The sequence below is a fragment of the Gracilinanus agilis genome, chromosome 4 (assembly GCF_016433145.1).
Source record: "Gracilinanus agilis isolate LMUSP501 chromosome 4, AgileGrace, whole genome shotgun sequence".
Classification (NCBI taxonomy): Eukaryota; Metazoa; Chordata; class Mammalia; order Didelphimorphia; family Didelphidae; genus Gracilinanus; species Gracilinanus agilis.
This window is the reverse complement of record NC_058133.1, coordinates 325,557,457-325,581,680: the sequence shown is the minus strand read 5'-3', so window position 1 is coordinate 325,581,680 and position 24,224 is coordinate 325,557,457. Positions and strand designations below refer to the sequence as shown.

General features: G+C 35.8%; 1 protein-coding gene across 1 annotated transcript in view; it reads left to right on the top strand.

The window, feature by feature from the left end:
- The window catches only part of UBE3D (ubiquitin protein ligase E3D), a 189,712-nt gene that overhangs the window by 45,252 nt on the left and 120,236 nt on the right, over positions 1–24,224 (top strand). Inside the window, exons 6-8 of the mRNA XM_044676301.1 lie at positions 4,722–4,791; positions 7,914–8,022; positions 9,996–10,165. Of these exons, the coding sequence (XP_044532236.1) occupies positions 4,722–4,791; positions 7,914–8,022; positions 9,996–10,165 (349 nt within the window). The remainder of the gene's footprint in view (positions 1–4,721; positions 4,792–7,913; positions 8,023–9,995; positions 10,166–24,224) is intronic.

The window sequence follows — 24,224 nt, the reverse complement described above, 5'->3', positions numbered from 1 at the left end:
GGCTCTTAATCCACTGAGCTACCCAGCTGCCCCTCCATAAGATTTCTTTGATCCAGTGTAGCTTCTGTATCAGCAAAAGCTTCTCCTGCTAAACTGACTTGATCTACTCTGTGCCAGACTAGTACCTCCCTAGACACAGGATCTTACCTGCTATGAGTCGATCTGCTTGGCCGCTTCTTTGATGCTCCACTTCTAAGTATCTCTTCTGCTCAGCTGGGTGTGCCCATCAACAGCAACTTTAATATCTGGCACTTCTAGCTTCTTGTCTTCAGCTGATAGAATGTTATGCTCTTTTGTGAAAAGGCATAAGATTAGCAAAAGCCTCTTCAACTATTTCTTTGGCAGGATTCTCCATCTCCCAGCAGTAACAGGTGGTAATGCAGATAGATATCCCCTGTCTCTTTTCTTTTCCTATCAGCAACAGGTGGCAGGAGAGAGTATAATATTTTCTCTTTTTTTCCTTTCCTCTTTTTTCTCTCTTCCATTTCCATTTCCTTCTTCTCCTCCTTGTCTTCCTCTTTGGCAGCAGGTAGCATTTACGTGAGCAAAATTTATCCTTTCTGCTTCTTCTTAACAGTTAGTACCAGATCATACGTAGATAATGAACAACTGCCCTGTAATACTCAGGTTGACCATTGCTTAGTTTCTTCTTTATTGAGAGAGAGAGATACAGACACAGACACAGACACAGACACAGACACAGACACAGACACAGACACAGACACACACACACACACACACACAGACACACACACACACACACACACAGAATGAGAGAGAGAGAGAGAGAGAAAAAGAGAGAGAGAGAGAGAGAGTTAGTTGGAACTAGATAGCCCTTGAGCTCCTTCCAGTTTTAGATCTATCATTTCTATGATTCTTATAACTTTTTTTCCTTATTGCTCTCATTGCCTCCCTTCTACTCCTAGCAGGGGTTGCAAAACTGCTCTGGTCCCATTTTATACATACTTTTTTTTTTAAAAAAACCCTTATAATCCATTTTAGAATCTATAACAAGTATTGGTTCCAAGGTGGAAAAGAGATAAGGATTAGGCAATTGGGATTAAGTGACTTGCTCAGGGTTACACAGTTAGGAAATGTCTGAGGAAAGATTTGAACCCTGGACTTCCTATCTCTAGATCTGGCTCTTTATCCACTGAACCATCTAGCTGCACCTATACATAGTTATTTTTTTTTAATGGGACTTCATGTAGTTAAAGGGACCTAAACAAATTCTGTTCTTTGTCCCTCCTTTGTGGTTCCAGTGTTAACTACATTTCATTTAAGGTCCCTGTTAAACCATCTTAAGTCTAGTGACGAAAATTTTGATGGTGGAAATGAATACCATTATTTCAATGTGGGTTTTTAAAACATCTTCTAGAGGGCTACAACATACTGTCTCATACTGGGTATAATGAATAATAGTTTTTAATATAATTAATTAGAAAAAGGTTGTGTTTAAATGAAACTCAGTTTCAGTTATGAATAAAGACAGAAGGTATTTGCTCCTGAATATGGCAATAATCTTGAAAATAGTTACTGAACCACTTGCTTAGGATTAATGATGACTTGTTCCGAACAAGTATTAATGAATGCTACAGTTAATGCCTCATTTATCCAGTACTGTCAGGCAATAGAGTATGCATCCTAAATGAATTTTTCCAATTACTGAAAATTTCCCTTGCAAGCAGCAAAACTTTATTAAAGAAAACTTTATGAAACATTTTTTAAGAATCTTTTACATTTTTTGTCTGGACATGTCCTTGATGACAGGGAGCTCACAGTTAGGGAAGTCTCTCTATCAATGCAGATGAACAAATGTTCTCTAACTTACAGTCTCAGAGAACTCTCTGGAGTATTAGGAGGTTAATTGCTTTTATCTATGGTTACATAGCCAGTATATGTCAGAAATAGGATTTTTAAAAAATCCTCATCTTATGTCTTAGTATCAACCCTACGGCAAAAGAGTGGCAAGGGCTAGGCAATAGGGGTTAAATGACTTTCCCAGGGTCACAAAGGATTTGTCTGAGGCCAGATTTGAATCCTAGTCCTTCCAACTCCAAGCCTGGCACAGTATTCACTGCACTACCTAGTTGCCCCCAGAAATAGGATTTGAATCCAGTTCTTTCTAATTCTGAAAATGGCTTTTACTCCATTATGCACTACATATGAATACAAGTTAATCTTTTCTTCATGGATATCAATCAACAATTATTTATTAAGCACCCACAATGTTCCAGCTTAAATACTGCAGATACAAAACATTTTTAACATGTTTTAAGAACAAAACTAAAGCAAAACAGACTGAAAAATAGCCCCCACTCTCTAGGAGCTCATAATCTAATAGAGAAGAACAACAATAGCTAACTCTGTACAAGCAAGATATATGCAGAGGAAAAAACTGGAGATAATATCAGAAGGAAGGCATTAAGATTTTGTTTTAAAACCCTTATCTTCTATCTTAGAATTATTACTGAGTATCAGTTCCAGGGCAGAAGAAGGGCTCAGCAATTGGGGTTAAGTGTCCAGGCTCACTAGGAAGTATCTGAGACCAGATTTGAATCCAGGACCTCCCATCTCTAGCCCTGACTCTCTAACTTCTGAGCCATCTAGGTGCTCTCAGGTTTTTTCAGTAGTGCAGGTGTGAGGTGATGAAGATGATGTATACTATGGTGTTGGTAATGTCAGAGGAATTTGTGAGGGCAGAAATGACAGGACTTCACACCTGATTGGATCTGGAGAGTGGGGTAAGAGAGTGAAGAGTTGAGGATGACTTTAGAACAATAGTTCCCAAACTTTTTTGGCCTACCGCCTCCTTTCCAGAAAAAATATTACTTAGCCCCCTGGAAATTAATTTTTTTAAAATTTCAGTAGCAACTAATAGGAAAGATAAATGCACCTGTGGCCATCACCACCCTCCTGGATCGCTGCAGCACCCACCAGGGGGTGGTAGCGCCAACTTTGGGAATCACTGCTTTAGAATGAGTATTTGTTATTGTCTTTTGTAGTCTAGATTGTATTGTTTTTTAAGCTGCCAATGTATTTTTTTCCAATGCATATTTAAGTTGCAGTCAGGTAAGTCTTCTTCTGACCACAATCAGACAAGGTCTCCCCCATCCTTTGCTACAGGAAGAAGAACCAGACCTGTAATTTTATTGATATAAGGAACTCCTGGATGAGTAAGTCCTCATAGTCTCTTAGCCAATGCAGATGAGCACTTTCTCTGCAACCTGTAGTTCTAGAGAGGTGGCTATAGCCCTGAGAAGTGACTTTGTCTTTTGTCACATACCAGGTCCTTCTTGGCTCCAAAGCTGACTTTCTACTTTTCTAGCCATTCTGGCTCTTTACCTCATAAGCCATGCAGACCCCTATTCCTATAGTTAATGCCATTAGATTTTTAAAAATCTAAATGAATGGCTTTAATGCCAATTGAATTCCTTTTTGTTGTTCAGTTGTTTTCAGTTAGGTCCAACTCCTTGTGATCTCTTTTGGGGTTTTCTTGGCAGAGATGTTGATCTTTGCCATTTCCCTTTCCAGCTCATTTTGTAGATGAGGAAACTGAGGCAAACAGAATTTAGGGACTTGCTCAGGGTTATATAGCTAGTAAGTGTCTGAAGCCAGTTTTTAAGTCAGATGCTAGGTTGTTACTTCACATCTACTGTGGCTTCAGTGAAGAAAATAATTTGGCTTTTTAAGAGGCTAACATGGTGGATTCTGAAGTATCTGAGGTCAGGACCTCCCATCTCTAGATCTGACTCTTTATCCACAGAGCCATCTAGCTGCCCCCTTACATCTTTTTCAAATAAACATTTATTAAGCACTGACTACATGCTAGGCACTCTGCTAAACATTGGAGATGAAAAAAAATGGCAGAAGACAGGTTATTACCAATTATTGAAGTATTCAGGTATAGTGGTAGGAGCAAAAACTGGTAGATCTCATCCTGATGGAAAGCTTCAGATATGGGCTGGTGAGGGATATGTTTCTGTTCTTGGATCACCAGTCTAATGAGTTAGAAAAGCTTATTTCCAGAAGATTGGCTACAAGATGAGAAATTCATAGGATCATAGATTTGGAGATGAAAGGGAGTCTGGCTCCCTAATTTTACAGATGATAAAACTGATACGCACATTCATTGCCTTTCCTGGAATCAAACAATGAGCAACCGTGAGAAGATTTGAACTCAGCTCCTCCAGACTCCAAGTCCGATGCTTTATTCACCTAGCTGTCTCTAATTCTTTGGATCAGCACCCTGTTCATGGGGAGAGAAAAGGGGAGAATTCTCAAAGCGATGCCATCTGGGATCCTTAGGGAACAATGTATCTATGAATGCAGCTCTTAAAATAGCAAAAAAAGTTTGTTGCAACCATTATACTATGTACCTGTTGTGTCAGAATGGTTTTATGAAATTATATGATCATAGATATAGGGCTAGATAGAGGCCATATCGTCCAAGCCCTTTTTTTACAATGAAGATTTCACAAAGGTTCTAAGTCCTTCATTCCAAATCCTATATATCTTCCCTTGAAGCCCCATAGAAAACTGACCAAGAGTCTTGACTTAGAAATTCTGAAAGGATTCCTGGTCTTGTTAGTTTATCAGGGCTTTAAATATTTAACTTGAAAATGTCATGATTTGGTTCTAGGATGTATGAAATGAAAGTTTTATGTTTTAGTATTATTGTGGGAATTGCTTCCTCTTAAATTTTCTTCTTCCTGTTTTAGGGACCACAAAGTTTTATATCACAGAGATAATTATCCAGCCATCTGGGAGAGATTTTGACATGATACCAAGGTACAAATAGCAAATTGAGTTTCTTTTCTAGTCTCAAAAGATGCAGGGAAGGGTGGAGAGAATTTATTTATCTCAGAATTTGTTTTGGTTATATAATGTAATAGACAAAAATGTATGGATCCAGATTTATTCATTCTTTTTGCAGCATTGAAATAATGACAATGCCTTACATTTATAGAGCACTTTACAATTTTCAAAACTATTTTATACCTTATTTAGTTCTTACAACTAGCTGGAGAAGATGGTTAGGACTAGTTTTATAACTTTGTTTTTTACGAAAGAGAAAATAGAAGCTCAGACATGTTATGACTTCTCCAAGGTCACACAGCTAGTAAGTGAAAGAGCTAGGATTAGAACCCAGTTTTCTTGATTACAATTCCAGTGCTTTTTGAATCCTGTCACAGTCTCCCAATTAAGAAAAAGGGAGCTAGAGCCAATTTTATGGATAGCACCATTTGAAGCAGGCCATTAGTCCCATGAATCTGCAATCTCATTGAGGTAAGCACTGTCAGTTCTGCTGTGACAAGACATTTGAGTTCCTCAAGGGTTTTTTTTTTAATTATGCAAAATTGCTCAATAAAAGCCAGGGGGCTTATGGAAAAATAGACTTAAGGGCATAATGCTCAAAACCTTTATCAGTGACACATAAAGAAAGGATGGGAACCCAGTCACAATGGCATCACATTTTATACATGTTAAGCTATTAAGAAATATATAAATACTCCAATAAATAGTGATATCCATGGCTTTGGGTTGTTGCTGGGTCTGGGCCCCAGTTGAGTAGACAATGGCAGATAGTTGTAGGGGGAGAGGGGAGAAATGTGTTGGACTCACTCTCTTCTGCCTGTAGTTTTTACTGTACTTACAGATATACAATAAATATGGTGCTTTACCTTGAAAAACACCCAAAGTTTGTTTGTGAAAGTAGGTTTTATTTTTATTTAAAAAATTTTTTTTCTTTATTCCAATAGCAGATTTACACATACATTTCCCAGAGTTATATGATTCATATTGTCTCCCTCCTCTCTGCCCTCCTCCCTCCCAGAGTTGAAGGAAATAGGTCTTAGAAGGGTTGTGGCTCGTGATTTATTGAAATGGCAAAGTTTTCTGCATTCTCACTTTCTCATGAAAGAATTCATGTATAAGCAAAGTGAAATTCATGTTGTGGTCAAAATATTACTTTTATCTATCCAATTGCATTGAAATTTATTTCAAATTCGAGTATTTGAAAAAAAAAATTAGAGCAGAACTGACTGTCCTTTCTTCACTAGAGTAGATCATCACCCATTAATTCCTGTCCATTTTGTAAAAAAATGAGACTAGATCTTTCTATCTCACCTAGGCTGGAAGTGGAGTGGCCTGTTTTGGACCCAGTCCTAATATGGGATTGTCACAGAAGCTTTAGCTTGCTCTATTTTTTAACCTGGTTCTGTTGGCCCTTTTTGAGGCAGCCTGGTGACCTCACGTCCTCTTGAGGTTCTCCATATTGGTAACTATTGACTTTAGCCCTATTCTGGCTCTCTATTCCTGTGCTCAAGTACTACCTTAACCTCCCCAGCTGCAGGGTCTCCAGGTGAGGGCTGCTGGTATGCCAAGCCATCCATGTCCTTTCACAAACTTGCCCAGTATGCTAGATATCTTCCTTGTGTTCTCTCAACATTGGGGGGCTGCCAAGGGAGCACGACAATTCACCCATCAGTTATCTCTTGCCATATGACTGGCCCGTATTTTTCCCCTAGACATAGGTTTCCCTCCAGGCATCCTTCCCCTAAAGATGCTAAGTACTCAGGTGGATTTATTTTGGGAGGATCTGGACCTGCATTTTCACTGGTATAGATTATTTCCAGTGAGGAAACCTCCTTCACCAGGATAAATCAGCACATTACAGATTCTACCTATACTCATCTTAGAGAATTACTTGAGGACAATGAGAGTTCTGAGACTTGCCTAGAGTCAATATCAAAAGTGAGACTTGAACCTACATCTTTTTGACTTGAAATCTGGCTCTCAAATTAGAGTAATTCCACTCTAATTTCATGCCTTTCAGCATGTCACAAAAGAAACAAATGGTAGTTTCTGCTCTCCAGGAACTTGGAGCCTTTCCTTCCTTGTCTTCTTAGTATTAACCATTGATCTCTTAAATATGACTAATTTAAAATTCAAGAGATGCTCTGGATTAGCTTCCCAGTGGTTCCTTTTATTTATGTCATCAGAGGATCTGTTATGGCAAAATAATGCTTATCCTGCATCCAAAAAGATTCTACATCTTTTTGTTCTCATAGTGAAATTTTCTGTAACATGTCTATATTTCAGACTTGTTGGTGTCAGAAGTCTTTGGTAATCTGAGTATATTCAACCTTAAGTATATTAGGCTATAAGTATCTTCACCTTAGACTTTAGATTCTGTATCAACTAAAAGAAAGCCTATAACTACTACCATTACCATTACTATATTAATAACAACTCACAGACATTTATATAATATTTTAAAATTTGTGTAATTTTAAGGACCATTGTAGACATTTGTATAGTATTTTAAAATTTGCCTAATGTTTTAAGACATTATTTCAGTCCCACTTCAAACAAACCTGTGAGGTAGCTCCAGTAGGTAATTTCATTCTCACTTTACAAATGGGGAAACTGAGGCTTAGAAATGAGATTTGCTCATGTTTATTTAGCTCCTGAGCATCAGAGGCCAGATTTAAAATAATGTCTTTCCAACTTCATATTCAACCCTCTGTCCCCTATGTCAAACATAGAAATGTGTAATCTTTTTTTTTCATTTTCCTTTGAAACTTCCCTGTTCAAAGCTATCCACTAGTAGATTATAGTATTATTGTATTGTCTTGGTCTGCTCTGCCATTTTCTTTCATTTTCAGTTAGTGGAAAGTGGTTAGGTTCAGGTCATAGTAAAAACTGGGAGGAGAAAGCAAACATGTTACCACATTAAAATGTACTAAATCCACATCTGCTCCAGATTGCAAGAAAATCGGCAGTCTGCAGAAAAGTATGGCATCCAGATGTCTCTGACTTTCAGGCACCCTGTGGGTATTTTTGACTCATCTTGCCAGTTACAGTTATTATGAGAAGCACACTGTGAAAATTGATTTCTGTTCAAACAGGTCTCAGTTTGTACAGAGCGTTATTGCTCAGTGTCTTGTGGAACTGTCCTCTGCTAGAAGCACATTTAGATTCACTGTTCAAGGACATGATGGAAAAACCTACATCTTGGTAAGAAACTTCCTCTTCTATGAGGAAATTTCCTCCCTTCTTTACCAATGTGGGGGACTTTAGGTATGGAACTCTGTATATAATGTCAGCTTTGGTTGATGAATTGGTTAGTTTTACTGAATTAATTTTTCCCCCTTTTAAAAATTTCTTATATAAGATATGGTTCTTTGTGTGGAGGAAGGAAGAGAAATATAGGAAAATAATGATGCGAAGACAAAAGCTATCAATTAAAATAGATGATCTTTTTTGATTATTTGACTTGATTGTTGTGTTATTCCTTATTTGTAATCTCCTTGAGGGCAACTACTTTGTTTTTGCGTCCCTCTCTCTCCACATCCCAGAGTCTAACATTTTTGTTTTATACTGAAATAGGTATATAATAATTGTTTGTTGAGTTGAGTTGAGCTGTAGTCTTTTGTATTAAATTCTCCATGAAGACGTATTTGTATCACAGGTTATAAGCTATTATTGGACATTCCTGTTTGATTTGTCATGTTGATAGATCCTCAAAGATATATCCAGCCATTAGGTGGCATAATGGGTAGAGTACTGGTCCTAGAGGCAGGAAGATTGGCTTCAAATTTGGCTTTAAGACTCTTAACTGGCTGTGTGGCACTGGGCAAATCATATAACTTGCCTGTCCCATTTTTCTCAAGTGTAAAATGAGGATTTTTAATAGTACCTACTCCCTGAGTGGTATTGTGAGGAAGATTACTTAATTATTATTTATTTCCCCATAAGAGTGGTTCTGAGGATCTCATGAAATAATATTGGATAGTATCTTGCCCTGTGGTGTGTTCCTAAATTACATGGATTAGGTTTTCAGTGGCCTGACAATAATCTAATCATCTTACAAAGAAGAATCCTGGGGTGCCATTCAGCAGCCTTTGGTGGAGTGTTCTCACATCACTTTGAACTTCTAAGACATAGCTTCTGTACTTCCAGAAGGCCTTTCTGTGAAATACTGAAAATTTGACTTAAAGCTGTCTTTAAAAAAACTCACAGACTGTGAAATCAGAGTTTTTATTTTATTTTTGTTAGACTTTCTTTAAGATATGCCAATTGATCAATAAGCACTTATTGAAATTAAAATTTAAAAACAATTTTTTCTTTCCCTCTCATTCCCTACCTTATTGAAAAAAAGAAAAAAAAAGGAAAAACAAAATCATTGTAATATATTCATAGTGAGGCAAAACAAATTTCATCATTGATTCGAAGAAAGAAGGGCAGGGTTTTAAAAGGAAAAATAAGTTTGGCTATGAAAGGGATAGAATGCCAGTTGGGAGAACCTGGGTTCAAATCTGGACTTAAACATTTCCTAGCTGAATGATCCTGAGCAAGTCACTTAGCCCCAATTGCCTATCCCTTACCTCTCTTCTGCCTTGGAACTTCTATTTGTTTCAATTCTAAGACAGAAGATAAGTGTTAAAAAAAATCAATAGAAAATGAATAGAGTCAGGAAATGGAGTGTCCTGTTCAAGGAACAATGGAGAGGCTAACTGTCACTGGATGACAGAGGACATGAAAGGGAATAAATTATTAGAAAATTGGTAAAGTAAGGAATGGCCTTATCCATTTTTTCTTGCACTGTTATAATGGCCTCTTTTTTTTTTTTTTTTTAAATTTTAAACCCTTAACTTCTGTGTATTGACTTATAGGTGGAAGAGTGGTAAGGGTAGGCAATGGGGGTCAAGTGACTTGCCCAGGGTCACACAGCTGGGAAGTGTCTGAGGCCGGATTTGAACCTAGGACCTCCTGTCTCTAGGCCTGGCTCTCAATCCACTGAGCTACCCAGCTGCCCCCACAATGGCCTCTTGATTGGTCTCCTTGGTTTCATATCCTCCCTACTCTAGTTTATGCTCCAAACAAATGTCAGAGTATAAATCTGATCATGTTATTACTCTACTCAATAAATTCTGGTGATTTTAATTTTGCTCTTTTGTTTTTTTTCTTTCCTTCTTCCTTATTTACAGGTGTGGCTTTTAAACTCAGACAGTTTACTAATTGAATCTCTGAGAAATTCAGAGAACATCCAGGCATTCTCATTATTTGAAGGCACAGAGAGTTTGGACTCCAACAACATAGGCATCAGGAATGCTGTCAAGATTCTTTTCCATCCATGCATCAAAAATAGAAACATTGAGTAAGTTATAATTTTTTGTTTAGTTATTTTTTTAATTTTTACATCATGCTTTGGTTTCTGTTTGTATGTTTTTACTTAAAGGAATTACTATTTCAGCATTTTAAAATAGTGGGTCCCATAGGTAGTTTTTATTATTATGTTTAGGTAAAAATATTGAATGAGTTTTTGGTCTTTTTTTCTCATTTGGAGGACCTTACTGTAAAATTCCACATTTTCAAGATTTAAGGGAGAAAATTGATCTATTAACTTATATAAAATATGAACACTTTAAATTAAATTAAAGCCAATTAATTTTCTTTTTTTTTACTGAAAATTTTAAGAAATTTCCTCCTCTCATCTTTTCTTTAAGTTTTTTTTATTCCTATCTCAGCTCCATGAACCCTAGTTTCCCTGTGTAAATTGGGATTTCATCATTGTCAGAACCATCCCGGTTTATAATGTGCCTCTATTCTCAAATGACTTTTATCTTAACATTATGTTTCTTATAAATGTTCTAAGAAGAGAAAGGGCTTCAGGCTTAGACCATGGAATTCATCCAACAAATAAAACTGCTGTTGACATCATTAATACTATGTGGAAATTCAGTCAAATTCCAAAAGAATAGAAAAGAAAGGACAAAAAAGTTACTAAAATAGCAGGGTATTAAGAAATGAAAATTTTTTTCTTGCTTCTCTACCCCCATGGGGCTTTTGAAAACAAGGGAAGTGTTTGATTCCCTTTGAAACTTTGTCTCAGGTTAAAAAGATGGTTTGCGGAGTGGTGGTAGGGATGATTATCATGCTTCTTCCTTATGTTGCCCTTCTTCCAAAGGGCTCTAAACAAGTCATACATTGATCTGATCTTACTACACTTATTTTGTCAGAGTATTGTATCATAATGATAATATTGGGAATGTTAACTCACTGAACTGAGGCTGTTGAGAAAAACAAAAGACAATGAAAAGTTGATTTTTTGAAAAAGAGATACTGAGGAAAAGAAAAGGATAAAAGAAGAGATGCTGCTTTGGGTAGAGGAGATGATAACTCACCAAGTGCTCCTTAATTCTTACTTTGCGCCTGCTTTCTCTGCCAGAGTATGACTCTGGAAAGACTGGAAAAGATAGAACAAAAATAGCTAATAGGAGCTAATATAAAAAATAAATAAGGAGCTAGATAGGTAGGGAAAGATCTAGTTGCACCTGACGAATTCAAGGCATCTAGCAAAGAGGAACTCACAATTCTCAGTTTCAAAAAGAATGGTTGAATGTGATTAAACTATTTTCAATGATACTTTGAAAGGTTATAGAAAATGAGAGAGTTAATGGGGAAGTAGAGAAGGGCAAATGTTTTGATTTGCAAATACAGGAAAAGGACAGTCATTAGATGCTTCATAGGCCAGGAAATTTGACTTCAGTCTTGGCTAAATTCTAGACCATAGCTTTAAGGGGATGATTTCAAGGAAGGATGCCATGATGGTAAGAGATGAAGATCAGTTGAAAGAAAGAGATGAGTTTTCACCTAAAGAAGAGCTTACTTCATGAGAGTTTTTCGTTTATCTTTTTTTTTTTTTTTTTTTTGGTTTGTTGATCTTTTGCTTATTTTGTAGTTTAAAAAAAAACCAGATCTATTCTTGAGGTAGTTTTTAAATAGAGAAAAATTTGACTAAAATACCTTTTTAAGAAGTCCACCTTGTATTTTGGCACAGTTTTCTGCCTTGAGTAAACATCCTATGGATTGTTTAGTTTTCTTAGCATTGACTACTAATGTTCCTTTTTGGGTTGGGCCTAAGTTTGGCCTTAAGTGGGGAATTCTAGCATGTTTTAACCACTTCAACTTCTGCAGGGGTTATGACTTTTGCCACTGAAAAAGTATGGAAAACAGTTATAATTTCAGGGGTCTGGGGAAACTCCTAATATGAGAACTGCCTAACAATACAAATCTCTCATAGTGTATGGGTTAGTAGATAAATCCTAGGGAATTCTTCAAGACAAAGAGAAGTTAAAAGAGAAACAAATACTTTGCTATTCTGTTAACAATGGAATTACTACAGTTTATTTCTTTGCAACTTTCTTGGCTCTGAATGCAGCCCAGCACCCCCAACCTTCCCCCTACAGCTGAATTCTTCCATACTCACAATCAACCTTATTCATCCTTGGTCTTCTTGGATAATGTACGATGTTTCTGTTGGCTTGGAATCCAGAATTAATTTTTAATTAGATTGTGCATCATGCGTTTGTGTAAATGTTCTCTCTATTGGTTGTATTTATGTAATCTCCTTTAGTTTTTATGATCTGTAGGTTTTTTGGTTTGTTTTGTTATTGTAGTGGTGGTAGTATGTTTTAAACTTCCTCAGGACATAGAGTAGTAGTTCAGCATTATTCATTAATAGCATTACTGGGCCCCCCATAGTCTTTTTCCTTGAAGGGCCCTTTAAAAAAACAAAACAAAAAAATTCTATTGATGCTTTTTATTTTTATGTCACAGTTATTTCTGAATGTGATTTTTCTCTAGCAAGAATTTAATCTTCCCACATAACATAAGAAAAGGAATCAATCCAGTGACAATCTGTCAGAAGGGAACATGCTTCATCATCTATTTATTGGGACCATGCTAGGTTTTTCACATACTTAAAGAGTTTTATTTCCTTTTAGTGCTTTATACCCTTTTAATAACTGTATATTATTCTTCTGGTTATACCTGTTTCCCTCTGCATCAGTTCATACAAATCTTCTCTTGTTTCTCTGAATTCTTTATAGTCATTTATAGTTTTATAGTTGTTATTTATTATGCTAGCATAATAGTGAGCTAAATGTCACACTGGACAAAGTCCTGGGACTTGAGTCAGAAAACCTTATCTTCCTGAGTTCTAATCCAGCCTCAGACACTCACTAGTTGTGTGGCCCTAACCAAGTCACTTAAACCTGCTTGCCTCAGTTTCCTCATCTGTAAAATAAGCTGGAGAAGGAAATGACAAACCATTTCAGTATCTTTGCCAAGAAGACCCCAAATGAGGTCACAAAGAGTCAGACACAACTGAAAAACAACTGAACAGCAGCAAAACCAGCAGTATGATAGTCCTTTATATTATATCAAAAGTCAAGAGACACCCACTTCATTTCCAATGCTTTGCTGCCACAGTTAGTGCTTCCATGAACATTTTGTTGTTCGAAGACCCTTTAAAATTGAGAATCTGGTAATCATGACATAATTCATTAAGATGGGCTGTTTACATGGCAAGAGTGAGGAATAACTGATGAACATCCTTTGGCTCTATTTGCCAAGAGACCCAAGGGAAGGTATCCAGTGCATTGGATGAATCCATATGGATAAATCAAAGATCCATTGACATATTCATTAATCTTTATATTAGAATCTAGTTTTTCCACTAACATAATATGTCTGTTCTTCCCCCCAGTACTTTATGATTACATAACTTAAATTTCAGCATCATATCTCTTCCATTCTGTCAGCATTTCAGTAATAACTTTTCATGGCCCTGAGTGACACTAACAGAAACAATTTGATGAGTCTTTTTCTAGAGTCCTATTGCTAACCCTTTTCTGGGAACTGTATTGTCTTTGGGATGGCAAATGGGAGAGAGAATGTCATTGTGCTGTGAATCAAAGTATCCATAATTCCACATGGTGAATTTCTTAGCATAAACAGGATAAATGGTGAGGTACAATATAAATGTTTAATGTTATCTTTTCTTCTCTAAATAGAGGGACACGAAAAGAATACATATATTTCATGAAATCCTTGAGAGATTTTATAAACATCTAACACCTTATTCTGTAATTTTTTTTTATAAAAACAGGAACTTAGAAAAATGAGATCATTTACTCTAAATATTTTGGAAAGTTAAGAAAAAGTTTTTTCACTGCTTAAGTTAGATAAGTCCTAAGTCTGTAATTTGTTGGGTATTTTTTCTCTGAGGAAACATCTGATTTTAGCTTTCTGGGGAGTTGGGATTAAGAACCAAAATAAAAGCTATAATCATGCTTTTAATAGTACCATTTCCTACTAATGTCTATAAGGGATTGAGGGAGAAAGCTCCTGAAAGGTAATATTCACCAACATCATCAATGTTAACACAACTGAGAAAAAAGTTATAAACTAAGTAAATTTGAATCTTTTGCCTGTGTTGTGGTAAATAACACTTGTAAGATATGACTACTTTTGCCACAAGTTTGAGATCATTGCTTTTCTGAGGAATATTTTTTCTTTCTTTCTTTTTTTTTCCTCTCGATTTTTAAAAATCCTTACCTACCACCTTAGAATTAATACTGTGTATTGGTTCCAAGGCAGAAGAGCAGTAAGGGCTAGGCAGTGGGAGTTAAGTTGAGTTGCATCGCTAGAAGTGTCTGAGGTCAAATTTGAACCCAAGACCTCTGTCTCTAGGCCTGGCTGTCAATCCACTGAGCTACCCAGCTGCCTCCTTTTGTTTTTCTTTTTGCAAAAACCCAAGACATACAATAAAATTTAACAAAACATTTTAAAATTAAATTTTAATTAACTAAAATTCAAAAGTAATTAGTTTTAAAATGAATTAAAAATAATTCAATGTCTTTTGATATTTAAATGCAAATTTAGGGAGTGCTGTCTAGAGAGGAATAACAATGCAATATAGTATCATTACTGCATAGACATCTGTATTAGTTTTCCTATCAGATTTTATGAAAATACTAATAGTTTATTATGTATGAGCAGTTCTTCTATGATTCTGTTATATTTCATGCCTTTAAAAATGTGATATTATTATAATAGTTCAAATTTGGGACATAAATGGCTTAAGAAATATAAATTCATAAAATACTTTTATGTAATTTGTCCGAAGGATAACTTTTCTGGTATGAAGATTTGTGTTAAGATTTTTCTGGCTGACAGAGATGACTTAATCAGAGTTGGATGAAGTACAAACCAAACTTCCATATGCCTTTAATTTTATAATTTGAGCCCTTTCGCAAAGTCATTTTTTAAAAAAGATTTTAAGACTTCACCATTTAACTAGAGTAGAGGTCATAGTTTTGCCCAGGCATATTGGGATGTTAACACAACATTTTAAAATGCATTTTAATTGTTTTTTGCATTTGTAATTTTACAAATCATTTTAATATAATAAATTGCATGCTAGGTATGGAGGAAAATCTAAATTAATGTATTGTATAGAATGTATAGTATATGCATATGTTTGTATATACAAACACAAAACATATGTATATATATACATATATAAACATTCGTAATTAGACTTTTGGTACTTATAAATAATATACAACCAGGCTGATAATTAGAATATTACTAGGTTGAAGGACCTGGATTTCGAAAGGAACAATGTAATCTATTTATTCATTAGAGACAAGTTGGACAAATTATTTTTGTGTGTATGAAAACAATAGGTGGAGTGTGTACACAGCTAAAAGTCCCAAAGTGCATAGATGTGTCTGCCTTCTAAATTAGTCTTTCTCTATTGTACATATTAATAGATTGGTAATTTTTACTTTTTAAATTAAGAATCAAAACATTTAAAAAGTTACATTGTTTGTAAAAGTGTTGACATTTTCTTAGTCGACTTAAAAACTTTGTTTTAACTCAATCCATTGAAATGTACATAATAGGGACACCCAAGTAAGTAGTACAGTGCATTAGAGTATCAGGCCTGAAGTCAGGAGGACCTGGGTTCAACTGACATTTCCTTGCTGTTGTGACCCAGACCAAATCACTTAACCCTCAATTGTCTAGCCCTTACTGCTCTTCTATTTTAGAATGGATACTGAGAGAAGATAACGGTTAAAAAAATGTACATAGTAGATATATTGTCTACTACATATACATATATATATATATATCTTATTTTTGAAGGATAAGATTTTGAGCATTCTATTAAAACTGATTTTTTTTGGAAAGAGAATTTAAAAACTAAATTAAGATTTATTATTAAATTTAGATTAATTAAATAAAATTAAAATAAAATAAAATTTAATTAATTAAAATCAAATTAAAAGCTAATAATTTTACCTAAAAAAATTCTTGCCTGCTTGAATAATGAGTTAGACACGAGGATTTCTGTACATTTCTTTTGAGAAATATTCAGTGAGAAAAGAGTAGTGGATTTGGAGCTCAAGGTCCTAGGTTTATATCTATGCCTCTGCCATTTTGTATACTGTTTGAACCTCTCTGGCCTCAGTTTCTTTACCTCTAAAATGAGGAGGTTGAACAAGATTCCTTCCAGTTCTAATTTTTGAAATCATTTGTTGATGAGTGGCAGCATGATACAAGAGATAAAGAGTAACTCTTGGAACTAGGCAGACTTAGGTTCATGTCCTGATTCTGATACATATTATTTAGCTGTGTGACCCTGGACAAGTCACGTAAACCTGTAAGAGCTCCAAAGAACTAACGCTCGCGCTCTCGCTCTCTCTCTCTCTCTCTCTCTCTCTCTCTCTCTCTCTCTCTCCATATATATATATATATATATATATATATATATTCTATAATAACTCTTTAGGTTATTGAAGATCTGTATCAGTGGAAAGAGCTTCTTCACTGGGATTTCTCTAGGCTGATGAAATAATAGGTTTAGATCTTCCTTTCTCACCCTACCTCTCACCTCCAAAAGAGTTTTTATTTCTTTTTTTAAAATTAAATTTTATTTTTTATTATTGAAAAGCCCAAAACGGCAAATATAATCATTTTCATATATAATAAGAATATTACATGAAGCATCATGAATCTTGATTACATAAGTTTATTTTTGAGTTTGTTTAAATTAATTCTGTTTTTTCAATACTGCCCAGTTTATGTGCCCTTTTATCTTTCTGTACTCTTCCATCTTTTTTTTTTATGTAAAACATGTAATGAAGCATTGGTAAGAATTGTAATATGTAAGGCTAACCTTTTAAAAAAAATCTCAAAAGATGGAAATGAAGAAAGTGTCCTTTAGATAAATTGCAATAAAAGTCTTTTACATGATATGGATTTTTCTTATGTCAAATGACTCTCATAAGTGTTGTAATGCAAATTTCTCTGTCCTCTTTATGTTGATAATTTCTTAGTGACATTTAAAAAAAGTTAAAGTGATGAAAGGCCATGTAAATAGGTATTTGGGAATTTAAACCCCTTGCTCACACTCATTCTCAATGTTGTTAAATGAAATTTCTGTAACTTACAGTTTACTTTTTTTTTTTCTGACAAATTTCAGTTGGAAGAATATGCTGGTAGAACACTGAAGAACTAAATGACTGAAATGTCAAGACAAATTAAACAATTGTTAGCATTGATTCATGAAACTTTGCTACCCGGTGTCTTTTTTGGGGGTTTCTTTTTAATGGGTCGAGTTGCTTATTTCTGAATGCTCTGTACCTACAATGACAAAGATAATTTTCCTTCTTTCCTTCCTTCCTTCCTCCCTTCCTTCCTTCTTCCATCTCTCCCTCCCTTCCTTGTCTCATTCCCTCCCTCCCTCCTGTCTTAGCATCAATTTTAAGATAGAAGAGCGCCAAGGGCTAGGCAATCTTGGCTAAGTGACTTGACCAGGGTCTGACATCATATTTGAACCCAGGTCCTCCTAATTTCAGGCCCGGCAGTCTTTCTACTGTGCTACCTAGGTATTTTATAGATAAATTTAGGTAAGGTAATATCATTAAGTTTCTTTGAAGAAGATTTAAAGGACTTCATCCTTTTGAGTTATAAAGTAATAAAACATATCAATATGTTGCTTATACTCATTTTAAATAGAATAGAATACTTAAGGCTAGAAATATTCTCTTATGGATTTACATAATTTTAGAATAGTACAAATTAATATTTAAAAAGAATTTGACAATGTGATACTAGAACAGTTATTCTTGAATGTCATCATAGAAAAATGCTTTAATTATGTCAAGCAGGACAGAGGAAGTGTTGTATAGATATATTGATAAAGGTAAAGTATTTATTCAGTGCCTGCTAGTGCCAGACATTGTACCTAGCAGAAGGAATCCTAAGATTGTGAGGTGAGTGCTGAATTTCAAATCCTGATGTTGCTACTAACTGCCTTGGTACCCCTGGGCAAGTCATTTAATTTCCCTATGTCTCAGCTTCCCATTTGTAAAGTGTGGGAGCTAATATAGATCCTTTCTGACATCTCTTCCAGCTCTTAAAGGAGTCTAAGGCATTTATTATTTATTAAAAATTATAAAACCCTTTACCTTTCACTTTAGAATCAATACCAAATATTGGTTCCAAGGCAGAAGAGTGGCAAGGGCTGGGCAATTGGGGTTAAGTGGCTTGCCCAAGGTCACACAGCTAGGAAATGTCAGACTCCACATTTCAACGCAGGACCTCTCTTCTCTAGGCCTGGCTCTCAATCCACTGAGTCATCCAGCTGCCCCTGTATTTATTCTTTAGACACAGATGAGTAGGTTAATAAATTGTATGTACATTGCAGAGTGAGTGATTGTCAGTACAAATGCATGTTCCGATCATGGACACTTATTTTTCTATAAAGAGGGAAATGACTTCTGAATAGGAGTGGACTTGAGGGCTTGGATAAATTTAAGACCCTCTGGAAAATTTTAGCTCTGAAATAGAACCCTAGCATTTTAGAATGGAAAGGGACTTTAGGGAATTTACCCAATCCAAAATATCTCATTTTGCATTTGTGGAACCAAGGAGCCCCAGTGTCATATACTTAGTTGCAAGTCTGAGTCCAGAATCCAGGTATTTTGATTTCCAGTTTTTTTTTTTTCTTTTCATAGGACAGCATTCTGCTACCTTATTAGGAAAATTTTAAAGACCTAAAAATGCCATAAAAAACAGATTCCTCTTTCAGGAAAAATCCCTACAATAGCTTAGAATAATTCTGTTTTGATTACCCTCTTAAAATGCAATATTCACAATACTATAATGAACCATTTAACATTGCTAAATGTCATCTTATACAAGAGCCTCATGTCTTAGCTTCTTCAAAAGGGAGTCTGTTGAATAGAAATTAATCTACCAACATGGGAAGGTAGCCAGACACCTATGGGAAATGTAATGATTCTTTGGATGCCACTTTATACTCATTCATCTCCTAGCACCTTGTCATCCAGTAAGGCTCATCCATCCAAATCCTGGATTACGTTTCTGGGGAACATTCTTCATCATTAAGCAAGTTGAGCACATAACTCCTTTGAATGTAATTGGAAAAATAGCTCCTTTGAGTTGACTGCAGTATGGGGGCCCAAACCCAACTCCATTTTAATTGGAATGTCTCTTTGTAGCTTATAGGGGACCACATCTTTAATGGTCAAAGAAGACACAGAAAACAATACCTTAGCCTCAATAAAAATGTGTTCCTTTTCTTGGAGGATCTGGTTAAAAAAACAAAAAAGCAGACTTTATCTCAAGGGAGATAAATCTCTTGTGATTGCTTCCTAGCGTAGGCTCTGTTTTCTATCTTCCCAAGAGAAGTTTTCGAGATGAATACTGTCATGATCTGCGAGGAAAGGAGGGGTGGGAGAATGTATATACAAAATGTCATTTTGTTTCCTCAAAGACTTTCTCTGAGCTCATTTCAGGGATTATTATTATTATTATTATTAGTCAGTGTATATTGCCCAAAGGAAGCAGCCCCCACAGGGGAGAGAATTTATTCATCAGGCATATAGAACACTTCCTATGAGGGTTACAGACTAATATATGCATAAGAAGCAGTTTTGTCATGGATGGATCACTCTCCTTGAAGTCCAGCAGACCTGTGTTCCAGTCCTGTCTTTGACACATACTAGTTAAGTGCCCCCAAGCAATTCTCTAAGTTATGGATAAGCTGCTGAACTGTAGATCTGTGTTGGTGGAGGGAGTTTCTACATGGCCAGTTCTCAACAACATCAGCATCTCAGGTCCAGACCTAGATAATATGAATAACATTTTTAGAAAAGTTTGTAGTTTAGAGACATCAAGCAAAAATTTGCTAATGGGAGGGGAGAGAAGGAGGAAAGAAGGAAGAAAGGAAAGTGAAAAAAGAAGGAAGGAAGGAAAGAAACAAAGTAAAAGAAGCAGAAGAAAGAAAGGAAGGAAAAAAAAGGAAGTAAGGAAAGAAAGAAAGAGAGAGAAAGAAACACATTAAGTTCCAGCTGTGTGCTAGGAAACTAGTTGGACAGCAAGGTAGCACTGTATAAAGAGTGCCGAGTCTGGAATCAAGAAGACCTAAGTTCAAATCCTGATCTGACATGCTTACTAGCATTGTGACTTAGCAACCCTGTTTGCCTCAGTTTCTTCATCTGTAAAATGAGCAGGAAAATGAAACAGCAAACCACTCCAGTAACTTTGCCAAGAAAACCCCAAATGAGGTCAGGGATAGTCAGACACAAAGGATGTGCGCTAAGTACTTCACAAATATCTCATTTGACACAACTACTCTGGGAGGGAGGTGCTTTTGTTTACAGTTGAGGAGACTAAAGCAAAAAGAGATTAAGTGACTTTGTCCTGTGTCGCACCTCTAGTAAATGTCTAAGGATAAATTTGAATTTGAGTCTTCCCAACTTCAAGTCCAAAGCTTTTAATACTTCAGATAGCATTCCTGATAATGCAGAACTGGAGAGGACAGGGGCTGATTTAGCCAGGAGGATGAATTTAGTTTTTAGTTCTTAACTGTAAAATTTCTGAAAATGTCATAAAAAATTCACAAAAAAGCAGTTAGCAGATAAGTTTTCTATAAAGCTGGTGTCTAGAAACTGTATATTTAAATACATTTAAATAAGCTAGCCATTAATCCCTTAATGGAGTTTTAGGACTCAATGGAGTATGTATCTTTTTTCTTTTTCCTTTTTCCTTAATTTGCCCATATGGTTGATTTTTTTTTTTTAAATCACCCCTACATGTTAGACTAGACTATTAGCTTTTGTGGGGAAAAATGAGTACAAAGGAAAAAGGTTACTACTCTCTGGAGTCTGCTGTAGCATTAACTTGATATCTGCGATAGAAAGCAGCTGCAGTATTGCTGGTTAATTCCACTTTTGTTCTAGAGGCTTACATTGACAAATGAACCTTGGAGGCAAACATCCATTGGTGTAGAATGAGACAGCCAAATTCTTTGAGGGTTATACAGAAGAGGACTCTTGTCCAGATGGCTGAAAGAGTTATGTAGGTATTTGAGTCACTTTTGAAAGCAGGAGAAAATTGATTGTTACTTAAGTAATCCTTTCGTTGAAGTTGGGTGTTATTGTAATTTCAGGCGATACCAAAGAGCTGTCATTTTCAATATATTTTAAGGATGTCTTTTGTTTTTTCTGTTATAGTACTTCTCATTGTCTACCTTGAGGTCAGGTTTTTTTTTATCTTGCTCATATTTGTGTCTTCCCTCCCCTAGTGATGTTTTGTTATTGGCTTCCATATAGTAGGGGTTCAATAAATATTTGTTGAATTGGATTCAGAAGAGGAAAGTGTTAGGGCAATGCCCTGGAGATGGCTGTGGAAAGCAGAGAAAATACTGACTTTCCTCCTTCTTTCCTTGCCTGGATTAGAGTGGGTACTAAGGAAGGGGAAAGGGGAAATATTTTTGAGGAGTTGATGTTTCATCATGAGAAAGCTGGGTCTCCTTTATGGTGAGAAAATAGGAGTATCTATGAGAAAGTGAGAAAATAGAAAGGAATTTGCTTATTACTTAGAGCTTCCTCAGTGGAAGTCAAGAATAGTCAGGTACAATGGATGTGTGCTAAGCACTTCAAAAATAGTATCTTATTTGATCCTCACAACCACTCTGGGAGGTAGGTACTGTTGTTTAAGGAGAAGGGAATCCATCAGAGAGAAGAGGATAGGGTGGAATAGGGGCATCACAACAATAATAACTCACATTTACATAAAGCTTTAAAGTTTATAAAGCACTCAATTTCATTTCTCTATGCTATGGGTCTCTCTTGTCAGTCATGCTTTGAGAAATCTAACACTTGGGAAATGGTGTTGTTGTCCTATGTCATACACAACTCAAGGATAGAACATTTAAGGTAAGTGCCCAGGACAGCTAGATGGCACAGTGGATAAAGAAAGTGCTGGACCTGCAAACAGGAAGACTTACCTTTCTGAGTTCAAATCCAACCCCAGACACTTACTTGCTGTGCAGCCTTAGAGTAGTCATGTAACCCTTTTTTTAAATGTAAATTTTCTTATCTATAAAATGAGCTGAAAAAGGAAATGACAAACCACCCCAGTGTCTTTGCCAAGAAAATACCAAATGGGGTCATGAAGAGTCAGAGATGATTGAAATGATTGACCAAAAAAAAGATATATCCAGTTCAAATTATGACATTTTCATCTTGTCTGGGTCTTGTTGGTGAAACATTGTGAGCGTATGGTGTTCAGTATTCTGAGTTATAGCCACAATCCTTGTTCAAATCTGAATGAGAACAGCTGACAATGACAATTTATTTTTCGAAGCACAGTATAACTGGTGGAAAAAGCCCATTGAACCAGTTAAGCTCTTATTCTGTGCCAGACACTTTGCTAAACTCTCTGGAAACAGAACTAGCCCTTGCCCTCAAAAAGCTTCTGTCCCAATGGGGGAGATGTGCATAATGTGCAAGTATAATAAACAAGATGAAAACAGTAATTTTGGGAAGTATCTGGAGTAAGGAATCCAAGAAAAAGCTTCATGTAGGAGATGATGTTTGAACTGAGTTTTGAGGGAAATAAGGGATTCTAAGAGAGGAGATTAAGCTATCCTCCATTTAAAGTATAGGGGTTGACTATGCAAAGGACAGAGATGAGAGATGGGGTGTCATGTGTGAGGAACAGCAAAGAAGCTAGTATGACTATACTGTAGAGTATGTGGAAGAAGTAATAAGTAAGGAGACTGAAAGAGTAGGAAAGGATCAGCTTGTAAAGAGCTTTAAATTTCAAACAAAAGAATATCTGCTTGATTCTAAAGATAACAGAGCCAAAGCCATGGATTCAGATCTTGATTCTGCCAGTTATTCTTTTTGTGATCTTGGGCAAATCAGTTAATGATCTAAAATCTTAGTAGAATGAGGGGGTTTCCTTAGGTGATTTCTAAGGTCAATTTATTTATTTTTTCCAGCTGGAAATCCTATAATACACACAAAACACAAATTGATCTCAGAATGCTGTTCAGATGGTTATCTTGTCCCTTAACTAAGAATGGTAATTAAGAACCATCTGGAAAGGACTGTAAGAATAAGAATGCATTACAATGGGTTAGATAATTCCTGTAACACATCATTCCTGGTTGAGAAGACAGATAATTGAGCTGCTTAAAACATCAGCTCATTTATTGAACCTGAAACAGTATTCTAATTTACTCAGTATTTGTTAATTCCACCATTTTCTTCCTTTGAGCATCAGAAACTAATGATACCTCTTTTGGCAAAGTGACTTAACCTTGCTAATTTTATCTTGCATTTTGTTTCTAAATCAATAAGGACAAAAGAGGGAATTGGAAAGACACAGCTGACATTTTAGATACTGGGGTGATCAAGTTAACTTTTAAAAGTTATCTAGGCATAGTTTTGTTTTTTAAATAGACTCCGTCTTGTGTCTTCAGCAGTGAAATTCATGAAAGGAAAGACTTCTGTATGCTGTTTCCTCATTGATGCATGGATTCACATTCCTGTTTTTTCTTTTCATATTTAATTCAAGTAAATGGATAATTAGCTATCATAGAGTTGAGAAACATCAATTGTAAAGTTGAATACAGTTCACATCTTTTGTTGTAAAGCCTTGAAGAATGGATAATTTGGATATGATTGTTTATGTTTCTCTCATGGTCCACTTGTATAAATTTCACAAACCTTGTTTAAACATACTTAGTTTTCTAGTTTTCCCTTTTAATGAATTAATGATAGATGAAGGAAGGAAGGAGAAATAGAAGAGAGAAAACAAGGGAAAGAAAGAAGGAAGGAAATGCACTTATTAAGATCTCCCACTATGTGATAGGAACTGGGCTAAACCTCTTACAAATATGGTTTCATTTGAACATTACAACAACCCTAGAGGGTTGGTGCCATTATTATCTCCATTTTATTGAGGAAACAGGCAGACAGAAGTTAAGTGATTTACCTTGAGTCACACAGCCAGCATCTGAGGCTCAATTTGAATTCAGGTCC